Source organism: Manis javanica, chromosome 5 (genome assembly GCF_040802235.1).
Source record: "Manis javanica isolate MJ-LG chromosome 5, MJ_LKY, whole genome shotgun sequence".
In the NCBI taxonomy this organism is placed as follows: Eukaryota; Metazoa; Chordata; class Mammalia; order Pholidota; family Manidae; genus Manis; species Manis javanica.
The window spans coordinates 19346048-19358241 of NC_133160.1; the positions used below are offsets into that span (position 1 = coordinate 19346048).

A 12194-nucleotide genomic window follows, 5' to 3' on the forward strand; every position below is an offset into this window, starting at 1 on the left:
TTGTGCCGCTAACGGAGATTTATGGAGCCCTTTCCCAGCCATGAGCTCCGTGAGCTTCCACGAATATGAAGCCATTTATCTAAAGACAAGTTCCCTTAATCCACGGAAAGATGGTTTCCTCGGAGAAAATGGTTCTCTAATCCCCACAACCTAACAGCTCGCTGTCGGTTCCTAAATTAATGGAGAGAAAGATTATGTTTTTCACAAACTGCTGGGAATATGTGGGCTCCTTTGCAGCCTGCAGACATCTTGTAGGTGAAGTGGGGACAGACAAAATCCCAAAATGGGGCAGAGAGGCTGGAGTGAGGGGACCTCTGGGCCTGGGTCGGCTGCTGTCTCACTGGTGACTGTGGGGGCACAGCCCTGCCGGAGCGTTTCTCCTGTGCAAGAAAGGAGGTGCTTGGAAGATAACCTTCTGTAAAGCTGGACAGGTCTGAGTTCAAATCCCAGCTCCTCCCTGACATGCAGCACGACCTGGGGCAAGTGATTTCATGTCTCTGAGCCTCACTTTCCTCCTCTGTAGAGGCTGCTGGTACAGTTCAGGGTGATCATGCATGAGATACACAGAGCCTGGCAAACAGTTGTTGCTCAGTAAACACTAGCCAGACTCTAACCTCAGCACCACTCCTAAAGGGTTAATACAATCCAAGAATCCAAATTTTCAGCTCTTGAAAGGCTCTTCATGATCATCTAGTACAACCTCCCATTTCACAGAAGGAGAAACTGAGTCCCAGAGAAGGGTAAGTCCTTGCCGGCGCCTTGGTCTTTCAGACTGTGCCTGAAGCCTCCAATGATACTGTTTCTTGGTGGCACGAGTGTGCGCCCCAGGGAGGAGAGAAACCATAGCCTTGGCTGTCAGTGGAGAAAATCTTGGCCACACTGAGGGGGGCCTAACATCAACTGGGCTGTTACTGCTATTCAGCCCAGCAATATTCACTCTTCAAGTCCTCTCTGCACTCAGACAGGTGCATCTCTGTCCTCATGGAGCCCCACATCCACTCCTACCCTGAGCTGCCACATCCCTCTCTTCTTGTCCCTCAGATGACCTGGTTCCACATGGACTGTCAGGACCTGATGGCCCAGCTCCAGCTGGGCAAGGCGCAGAGGGCCAGCCCTGGGGACCAGCGCCGCCTCTACCGCTACCTGCGGCGACTGGCGTCCGAGTTTCCTGCAGAGAAGCTCACAGCCATGGGGCTGCAGGTGGCTTCTCTGAGCCAGGAAGGCCTGGGCCAGGCCCTGTGGGAGGAGGCCCTGGGAAGGCACGAGGAGATCCAGACCCTCCTGAAGAAGGCATTGGCCCACTGCCCGTGCCCAGCGGGTCCCACTGCCCACTCGGCACACCTGGAGTTAAGAGGGGCAGCTGCCAAGGGCCAGGGTCTGAATGGAGCAGTCACTTCCAGGGGCAAGTGGGACCTGCCCCTCCAGGACTCACTAGGCCTGGATCGTTCACCAAAATCCCATTGGCCAACTCGGGCCCCCAGAGTAGGGCAGAGCAGGAATGTCCAGGCTAGCCCTCTGTCCCAGGAAGCAGGCCAGGCTGCAGAGGCTGGTGAAGGCAAAGGCCCTCAGAGGCCCCCTGCCCCTGAGCGTGTTCTCACCACCGTCTTCTCCTGGCAGAGGCTCCCCAGGCAGAGTCAGACCTCCTGCCCCACTGGGGGCAGTTTCTCCTCAGAGGGGACAGACTCACAGACATCTCTGGAGGACTCACCCTAGACAAGTCCCCCTGCATCCCTCTAGCTGGAAGCCCCCACCAACTGCACCAGGCTCCAGGTCGGGTGGGCCCGGATACAGAGAGGGCTGGGGAGCCCTTGCCAGTCCTGTTAGGATGTGGTCCCTGAGAACGTGGCCTGTGCAGAGGTAATCTGCTCCCAGGTCTAGGAAACTCCAGGAAGACCCAACTCTCACACATTCAAAGTAGTGGGAGTGGAGGGGAGGGCAGGGTGCAATACAGTGTGGAGTTATAACCCCCGGTCTCACGGGGGAAAGAGCTGTTAGAACAGACCCTTCCAGAGGTCTTGGTCTTAGGCAGCCAGATGCCTACCTGGAGTTTGGGGGAACACAAGCTTCCCCTGGGGCATGAGGGTCACAGTGGTCCTCATCTGGAACCATGGGTGGCAAGGCAAGATGCTCCTTGTCTTAGGTCCCACAGAAATAGACCCCAGCCCAGGATTCGAGGGCACACTAATTTGGTGGTGATGCTAGGAACCACTGGAGGAGGAGAAGGGAGGTGAGTCTGGGAAGGGAATAAAGGGTGTGTGGTCAGGCAGATTCTGGCTTGCTGTTTATTTGCTGGCAGCATCAGCCTCAGACAAAGAGAATCATCTGCTGACAGCCAGTTGCATCCTCAGAAGGGGTAGGGGTGAGGGAACGTCTGCCATGGTCCCTGCTCTCTCTCACTGGCTCCTCCAACCCACAGGGGCCACCAGACTTAATTCAAGGAACCCCATGAGGTCTTGTCCTTGCGCTCCAGAGAGAATCCTCTCCCTGTCCCACATTCTGTCTTCTTCCCCTCCCCTCTGCACCTCCTCAGACTCTAATACTTCTACCCCTAAAGCCAGGTCCCCTTTAGGCAGAGCCTCTGCTGCCCAGCATAATAAGGCTCTGCTGGTGGTTTATGGGGCCAGGCAAGGGTAGGAAGCCAGGTCCCCTTCCAGCCCGTGGTTCAGGAGGATGAGGAGGTGGGGGGAGGGTGCCCTTACGCCTCTGATCTCAGAGTGTCCAGAAGACAACCGGCCCTTTGCAGTGCCCACACTAACTCCTGCCAGCACCTCCTCTCAGCCATTACGCTGAGAAAGCGTGCCCCGTCTCTGCCTTAGGATGCATTACCAAGGTGGTCTCTGGCAGCCCAGCCCTGGAATTTTCCTGGCTCTGGGAAGAGGGTGGGGCACACATCCTCCCACAGCTAAGGCTGTGGAAGGAGAGGAGGCAGGACTGGAGCAGATGGAGGAGGACAAACAGGGTTCCTCAGGACTCACGTTGGCAAAGAGCCACGCAAGCCAAGATGGCTTCAGGAATCTTCTAAGATTCAAGATTTGGTCAAGTGTGATTTGGGGCTTGTCTGTGTCAGAACCAAGCAGAGGTTATCAAAGGCAGCTTCTAGGATCCCACCCCAGATAATTAAAATCAGACGCTTGGGGCCCAGGGTGGCTTGAATGTGCATTTGTAACCAACTACTCAGGGTTTCCCACGTGACACAGTAAGGTGGGCGGTGCTGTTGGGGAACACTTGAGGCTGGGGTCTAAGCTGGCCACCCACCCCAAGCCAGCTTTGATTCTCACGTTTCACTCTCCTGCCTTCATCCAGACTGGCCTGAGGATGCAGGGAGCATTTGATCAGCCCATCCACCCATGCCTTTGCCTCAGAGAGGGGCTGAAGGCTCTGAAAATGCTGTTACCATAGCAACAGCATCCAGCCAGCAGGGACCACAGGCAGGGAGCCAGGGTACCTGGGGTGTAAGGATGGAAACTGACTTCTAAGAGGCTACAGCTATTGTGAGAGATGCAGGAGAGGGGGATGGATGACCCAAGAATTCTTGGGAAGCAGGAGTCTCCAAAGCCATCTTGTGCATCCCTCTGTCTTGAAAAAGAGACAAAGCTCAACAACTTGCTACTTACAGCAACCCATGGGGGAGCAGGGTATGCAGAAATGAAATAAAATAATTAATAACAACATAGAAAAAGACTGAATAACAAATAATAGCTAACATGTATTCTGCCTTTTCTTTGTGCCTACCTAGTGTTAAGCCCTTTAAAAGCATTGCAAGGCTTGTTGAATTTGCACCACAATCCTGTGAATCCAATACTAATGTCACCCCATATTACTGAGGAGGAAACGGAGACATGGAGTTAGGTGCTGTCTTACCCAGTGTCACGAGGCAAGTGGCAGAGCTAGGACTTGACACAAGACTGATGCGACAGGCTCACCTTCGGACAAGCCTGGGCTGATTGCTTGCTCTGTGCTCTTCTCTCAGCAGTCCTTCTGTGCCTGGTGACTGCCATGTACCCAGGAGCCTTGGCTGGGCTGGGATTGGTCCTTTGAGTGGCCTGGTCTCCTACTGCACTGAAGACAGTGTGGCAAAGTGGGCAGTCACATGGCTGCTGAGGCCCTGGGTTCCTGCCGAGGTTCCATGGCTCACAGACTCTAAGTTCTGGGCCAAGTTATGCTATCCTCACCTGAAAAATAATAGTATAATAATATGATAATAAAAAAATAATAATATAATAATAATATTGGTTTCCTCACCTGCAAAATAAGAATAATCAGACCTCAGAGGCTTGCTGTCAGTATGAAATGAGTTAACATGTGAAAACCCTTAGAAAGGTACCTGGAACATAGTAAGTGCCCATTAAATGGTATCCAGTATTATGCTTGGCACCAACCTGGCCAGGCCCTGCTTCCATTACCAGACATATCAAGGAAGAAGTTTCTCTAGAGGCCACTGCTCAATTCCCAAAGCTTTTTTTCTCATTTTGAATCATGTGGATTCCCTAATTAGTTTTCTGCGTCCCCAGGTTATCTCTCACAGGCTAGAAAGGGCCTGGCTTACTGACTTTTGCCCTAACCTCCCCAGGGTGGTGTCATGGTGCTGCCTCCCCCAGGAGATTCCCTTCTAGTGACATCATAACTGTGTGGTAGCAAAGCCTTAGCCCCTAAGAGGCTGCTCTGAGGATGCAGACGTACAGTGTCATGTTGTGGGGCTCTTAAAGTTTGCAGCCTGTTTTGGTGGGAAGAAAATGGGGCTGACAAGGACCCCCAGTCTGCCAGGGACATGATGATGAATATCCCACTGTGATGGGAGCCCCTTTTTCAAGCTCAAGGGGTGGTGGGAGGAGTATGGCTTGGAATTCAGGAATCTCAGGTGACACTTCTGCACGGTTGCTGGCTGCCTACAGAACGTGAGGTGGGTTGCCTCCTCTCTCTGACCCTCAGTTTACTGTATCTGTTTAGTTGGGTCATTGAAAGGATAAGGATTTTTCTCATCTTTGGAATCTGAGAGCCCTGCCTTTGAATCCAGGCTTAATAGCCTCATGAGTTTGAGCAGATGGCTGCCTCTCAGTTTTCCACATCTGTCCTTTGGGTGTGTCCTTTGTTTATTATCCTGCGGGGCCAGGATAATGAGACCTCTGGATCCCTGGGCTTCACACCAGGCCTTTTTCCTCTCCACAGACGTGGCCATCTTATGAAGGATCCAAGCCTTGTAGAAATCCACTGGGCAGAGGTAGGACTGAGCCCAAATAGTTGAGGCATTTTTACAGTATACAAAGTTCTTTTTGTCCATCCATTTCCTTATCCGATATTCAACACAACCCTGAGGGCATCAAAGTCATACTCTAAGGTGTGTCCATTTTACAGAGGAGAAGCTTGGAGACTGGAGAGGGGAGGTGACTTGCCCAAGGTCACCCAGCAAGGGAAGGGGTAGAGAAGAGAAACCTCTGAATCTGGATCTAGTTCTGATCGATGTCAAATCCAGAGGAGCGGAAGAGTCTCCAGCTTGTCAGCCACTCTTGAGGTGGGTGCCCCTCACCCTTCTGACCCCAAATTTACCCACGCCAGACCCAGGGCAGCTCTCCTGGGTCAGGCCACAGGCTGCTCTCCTGAAAAAGACATGTTTTGTTCTCTGGGGACTGTGAACTGGCTTCCAGCCCAGGACAAACCCATCAGGCTCAAAACTCCACCTCCTCCCAGCCGAAAATGGCCCTCTGAGGCTGGAGCCTGTGGGCCTCCTGAAGAGCAAGTGCTCTGGCTCTGTGGCAGGACTCCTGGGGTCCCATCCCCTTCCATCTGGGGCATGATGGGGTCCCTGGGTGAACCACTGCACCTCCTCGGGCACCACTTTCTCCATCTGTGAAGTGGGAGATTGGCTCAGGCCAGGGACATCAAACTGGTGGCATCTGGCCCGTGGAACTGCTGCTCTGCTTCCCAGTCCCGCCTCCTCCTCTGTGCACCGACCATCCATCCAGGCTGGACACCTGCACGTTGTCCTTGAACTTCTCTACAGCCCCAGCCCTCCCTGCCACCAACCTCTAATCCACTTCTCTCTTCCTCCACTTTCCCCACTCTCATCCCAGTTTCCTTCCTCTCTCCCCTGGACGCTGTAACAGCATCCTCAATGGTCTTCCTACAGCCACTTGGGCCCCTTTCATCTGTCCACACAGGAAATAGAGGGGCCTTTGCAAAATATAAAATGATGTCAGTCCCTGCTTCATCCTGACCAGTGGCTTCCCATGGCTCTCCAGATAAAAACCCACTTTGGTATACAGAGATCTGTACTCAGGCCCCTGCCTGGCACTCTGGCCTCATCGTATTTCCTAACCTCCATATTCTCTGAGTGCCAGCAACCCTGACTTCTTTTTAGTTCCCCACCCATTCCAAGCTCTTTCTGAGGTCAAGTTCCCTAGAAGCAGACATGCAGATGAGGATTCGGGTGCAGGTGATTTGCTGAAGAGGCAAGCATGAGAGAAACCAGGAAGGGCAGAGAGAGCAGGACAGGGAAAGGAAGGAAGCCAAGGTACAATTTCAGACCAAGAGTCAGCCTCTGCCTGATCATACAGGGAACTCTGAAGGGTATCTTACACCCCCAAGATGCATGTTGCACTGAGCAGTGTCCAGTGCTGGAGGGCAGTCTTTGGAAGAGAGTTACAGGTGTGGACCCACAGAAGATAATATTTTATAACAAGAATATATAGAAAACTCTCAAAACTAAATAATAATGATGATGATGATAATAATAAATTAACTTAAAAATGGATAAAGGATCTGAATAGGCATTTCTTCAAAGAAGATACACAGGATACCAATAAGCATTTTGACAAGATGCTCAGTATCATTAGCTGTCAGGGAAATCCAAACCAAAACTACAATGAGATACTATGTCATACTCCCTAGGATGGCTAGAATCAAAAAGTCAAATAACAAGTGTTGGCAAGAATGTGGAGAAATTAGAACCCTCATACACTGCTGGTCAGAATGTAAAATGATGCAGCTACTTTAGAAAATAGCTTGGCAGTTCCTCCAATGATTAAACATCAAGATACCATATGACCCAGCAATTCTACTCTGAGATATAATACCCAAGAGAAATGAAAACATTTCCATACAAGAATTTGTATGGACATTCAATATTTATAGCAGAATTACTCATAACCAATAAAGGTGTAAACAACCCAAATATTTATCAACTAATGAATGGATAAAAAATGTCATGTAATCATACAATGGGATATTATTCAGCCATAAAAAGGAATGAAGTCACTTCATAACTTATACCATGAAGCCAGCATTATCCTGATACCAGAGCCAAACACATCCCAAGAAAAGAAAATTACAGACCAATACACCTTATGAATATAGATGCAAAAATCCCCAACAAAATATTAGCAAACTGAACACAACAGCGTTACTAAAAGAATGATACATGTGACCAAGCGGAATGCTAGAGTGATTAAACATAAGGAAATCAATCAATGTAATAAACCATATTAATAGAATAAAGGGGGAAAAACCTTGACCATTTCATTTGATGTAGAAAAGACATTTGTCAAAATCTACCACCATTTCATAATGAAAAACACTCAGAAAACTAGGAATAGAAGGGAACTTATTCCGCATGATAAACAGCACTTACGAAAAACTCATAACTAACATCAAGCTCAATAGTGAAATAGTGAAGGACTGAAAGCTTTTCCCCCAAGATCAGGGACAAGACAAGGATGCCTGTTTTCACCACTCCTATTCAACATTGTGCTGGAAGTTCTAGCCAGAGCAATTATACAAGAAAAAGAAATAAAAGGTATCCAAATTGGAAAAGAAAAAGTAAAATGATCTTTATTCACAAATGACATAGTCCTATATACAGAAAAAGACAAGAAATCCACACCAAAGTGATCAGAACTAATAAACAAATTTAGCAAAGTTGCAGGTTACAAGATCAACACCCAAAAGTCAGCTGTTTTTATACATTAGCAATGAACAATCTGGAAAGGAAATTAAGAAAACAATATTTGCAATAGCATCTAAAAGAACAAAATAACTGGAAATAAATTTAACCAAGGAGGTTTAAGCCTTATACACTGCAAACTTCAAACACTGCTGAAAAGAATAAGGAAAACCTAAATAAATGGAAAGATATCCCACGTTCATGGATAGGAAGACTCAACATCATTAAATGTCAATACTACCCAAAACAATCTACAGAGTCAATGTAATCCCTATAAAAATTCCAACAGCCATTTTTACTGAAATGGAAAAGCTGATCCTCATATTCATATTGAATTGCAAGAGGCTCCAAAAAGCCAAAACACCATTGGAGGACTCACAGTTCCCAATTTAAAAACTTACTACAAACCTACAGTAACCAAAGCAGTGTGGTACTGCCATAGGATACACATCTAGAGAAATGGAATAGAATTGAAAGTCCAGAAATAAGCCCACAGATATATGACCAGTTGATTTTCAACAGGGATGCCAAGTCTATTCACCAAATAGTGCTGGGACAACTGAATTTCCACATGTAAAAGAATTAAGTTGGGCTTCTACACACCATATATAAAAATTAACTTAAAATGAATCAACAGCCTAGATGTAAGAGCTAAAACTACAAAACTCTTAGAAGAATACATAGGGGTAAATCTTCACAAGCTTGGGTTTGGCAATGGATTCTTAGGACACTAAAAGCCCAAGTAACAAAAGTAAAAATTGATAAATCAGACTTCATTAAAATGAAAACCTTTGCTATATTAAAGGACATTATCAGGAAAGTGAAGAGAAAACCTACTCTCTCATGGGGGAAAATATTTGCAAATCATATACGGATAAGTTTAATACGTAGAATATATAAGTAACTCCTGTAACTCAACAACAAAAAGATAAACAACCCAATTTAAAAGTGGGTAAATAATTTGAATAGACATTTCTCCAGAGGAGACATACAAATGGCCAGCAAACACATGAAAAGATTCTCAACATAATTAGTTATTAGGGAAAACAAAACCACGATGAGTTACCACCTCAGACCTACCAGGATGGCTCTAATGAAAACAGCAGAAAATAACAAATGTTGGTGAGGATGTAAAGAAATCAGAATCCCTGTATGTTGCTGATGGAAATGTAAAATGGTGCAGCTGCTGTGGAAAAGTTTGACAGCTCCTCTAAAATGTCAACATAGAATGACCCAGCAATTTCACCTCCAGGTATGTATTCCAAAGAACTGAAAACAGGGACTCAGATACTTGTATGCCAATGCTCATTGCAGCATTATTCACAATAGCTAAAAAGTGGAAATACCCCAAGCACTCATCAATAGGTGAATAGATAAACAAAATGTGGTATTAACATAAAATGGAATATTATCCAGCCATTAAAGGAATGAAGTTCTGATGCATGCCACAGTATGAGTGATTCTTGAAGACATTATGCTCAGTGAAATAAGGCAGACACAAAAGACCAATATTGTATGATTCTGTTATATGAAATATCTAGAATAGGCAAATTCATGGAGACATAAAGTAGATTAGAGGTTACCAGGGTCTGGGAGGAGTGGGGAATGGGGAATTATTGTTTAATGGATACACAGTCACTGTTTGGGATGATGAAAAGTCTTGGAAATGTATAGTGGTGCGGGTTGCACATTGCAAATGTAATTAATGCCACTGAATCATACACTTAAGAATAGTTAAAATGGCAAATTTTATTTTATATATATTTTACCATAAATACGATGACATGGATGAACCTTGTAAATGTTAGGCTAAGGGAAAGGAGCCAGCAATAAGAGATTATACTGGCATGATTGCATTTATAGGAAATGTCCAGAACAGGCAAATCTGTAGAGTCAGAAAGCTGATTGGTGGTTGCCTTGACTGGGGGTTGGGGGTGGGAGGGTATGGAGTTCTAAGGGATAAAGGGCCTCTTTTGGAGGTCATGAAAATGTTCCAAAGTTAACTATTGTGTGTGTCTGTGAATACACTATAAAATTATTGAATTGTACACTTTAAATGGGTGAACTGTATGTTTTGTGAATTATATCTCCATAATGCTTTTTTAAAAAAAATAAGAAAAGGGATGCAAAGACACAAAGCGATCATAGGGAATCCAGGTGTAGCATTAACAATGTCTGCTTCCAAGCTCTTCCCTGTCTCAAGGCCTGGAATGTTCCTCCCCTACCTTTTCAAATAGGAAGTCCTTCTTATCAGATTCAGAAGTCAGCCTTTCTGGCCACTCTGAAGAGTCAGAACCGCCTTTTGTAAAAACTGTGTACTTCCCCTTCAGAGCGCTTATTTCAATTGCCATTTTGTAATATTTTATTAATGCTCATATCCGCTACTAAACTGCCAGCTTCATGAGAGCAGGAACTGAGCCTGCCTGTCCAATGTACCCTTGGCACAGGGAAGAAACCCAACAATTTGTTAGATGAATGAATGAATGTATGAATAAATGAATTCCAACTTTGATTGATTAGTAGAGACTGCCTAGAGCACCTGGTTGTCCCAGTAAGAAAGAATTCTGATTGATTAATGACTTCTGACGTGGATGCCAGCAGGGACATGAGTAATATTTAAGTCCCCATTTTGCCATCCGTGAAGTAGATAGGGCCATGCCTCGGGGTCCCGCAGCAGAGGGCGCCCTAGAAACAGCCTCATCTCTCCACCCCCACCCAACTCCCAGTAGGGGAGGGCAGTTGTCATCCCAGCTGGCTTTGATAATCAATCACACAGCCCTGTAGGGCCCCTTAGGATTTGTCACTGAGCCACATCCAGGTGCAGCAGGCAAGAGCAGGCAGGCTCATTTGCATCTCATCTGCATGTACATTTGCATACACCTCCACAGCCCTGTCTCCTTGCAATTTTCAAGTTAAAATGTCATTATCACTCCTGTGAAGCCTGTTATTTCTTGATTTCATTCTCCCTGCCCCTCTCCCCACCACTTCCTCCTGCGTCTCAGACCCTTCAGTCTGGGGTGGGAGAAGGAAATGAGTCTGAGCTCTGGTTCTGTGGCTGATTCACTTGTGACTTCCGTTTCTGGGCCACATCTATGCCACTAGGCAGGGATGTGGCTGTGGGAGCCCCTTCAAGCAGCCGCGGGAAGGCTGACACAAACTTAGCCCCTCAGAGTTCTCCACGTAGAACCCATGATTCCCTACCTCTAAGCCTTTGCTCACGCTGTGCCCTCTTCCTGGAAAAGCCTTCCTTTCCTAAGAGTGAGTGTCCAATGCCCCCACCCTAGTCCTCTGCTTACACTGTGCCATGGATCCCTTGGTCATAAACCAGGTAGACAAGGAGATAGACATGTCACCCAAGCTCTCTGGACATGTGACCCAAGCTCTCCAATAAGATTCTTTTCCAAGGATTTGGATTTGGGACTCAGAGGTGCTAGGCATTTCCAGAACTGAGCACCTGTAAACTAAGTGCAGGGACCACCATGTCCAGCCATGTCCATAGAAATTAGAAAAGTAGTGGGGAGGATGGAAACAGGCCCAGAGCTAGACCCGAGGGGCCCAGAGGAGGCAACAGCCCTGGCTCCAACTCCAGCCCCCCCCTACCCCTTTTCCAGCTGGTTCCACCCTTCACTACCCTGTCCCACCCTCTCTCTTCATTTCAAGCTTCAGCAAGCTCTAGGGACTTGGGTTCTTACAATCGGGACAAAACATGAGGCAGATGAAATGTGAGTGCAAGGACTCCAAAAGGAACTTCTGAGGGAAAAGAATTTGGTATTTGACTCAAAGAGAGCATGGAAGTTGTCATGAAGATAAAAAGCAGAACTTCAGTGAACTTTCTTTTTCTGGTACTTATACCAAGAAAAGGGGCATCAGCTGTTTAGAAACAGGAGCTATAGCCTTAATCTTCCAAAAAGCTTGGCCTACAACACTGCCCAGTGTCCAACTCCTCCAGGAAGCCCACCCTGATGCCCCCACCAGAATCAGAAATGCCCTCCAACATCTCTAAACCCCACAGCCCTCGATTTGTCTTTCATACCTAACACTTACCCTCTTAACCTAGCCTTCATTCTCATAGGGCTGTGCATAACCTGATTGTTCTGTTCCTTTCAGTAACTAGCATCCTTAATCCTTAACAATCAAACTAATAAAAAGAACAATGGTCTCTTATTCACTGAGCATTTGATCTGTTCCAGCATTGCTGTGGGTGATTTGTCTGTGTTATCTCAGTTCACTTTCACAACAGTCCTGTGGGGACAGGACA

General features: G+C 46.9%; 1 protein-coding gene across 3 annotated transcripts in view; it reads left to right on the forward strand.

Moving 5' to 3' along the window:
- The window catches only part of KIAA1755 (KIAA1755 ortholog), a 38915-nt gene extending 34688 nt beyond the window's left edge, over positions 1–4227 (forward strand). For 2 of the 3 annotated variants that reach the window (XM_037012788.2, XM_017652787.3), the window contains one exon: positions 1042–4227. In XM_037012788.2, the coding sequence (XP_036868683.2) occupies positions 1042–1713 (672 nt within the window). In that variant the 3' untranslated portion in view covers positions 1714–4227. The remainder of the gene's footprint in view (positions 1–1041) is intronic. The other variant, XM_037012790.2, reaches the window with a different exon arrangement.
- The last annotated feature ends 7967 nt before the right edge of the window (positions 4228–12194 follow it).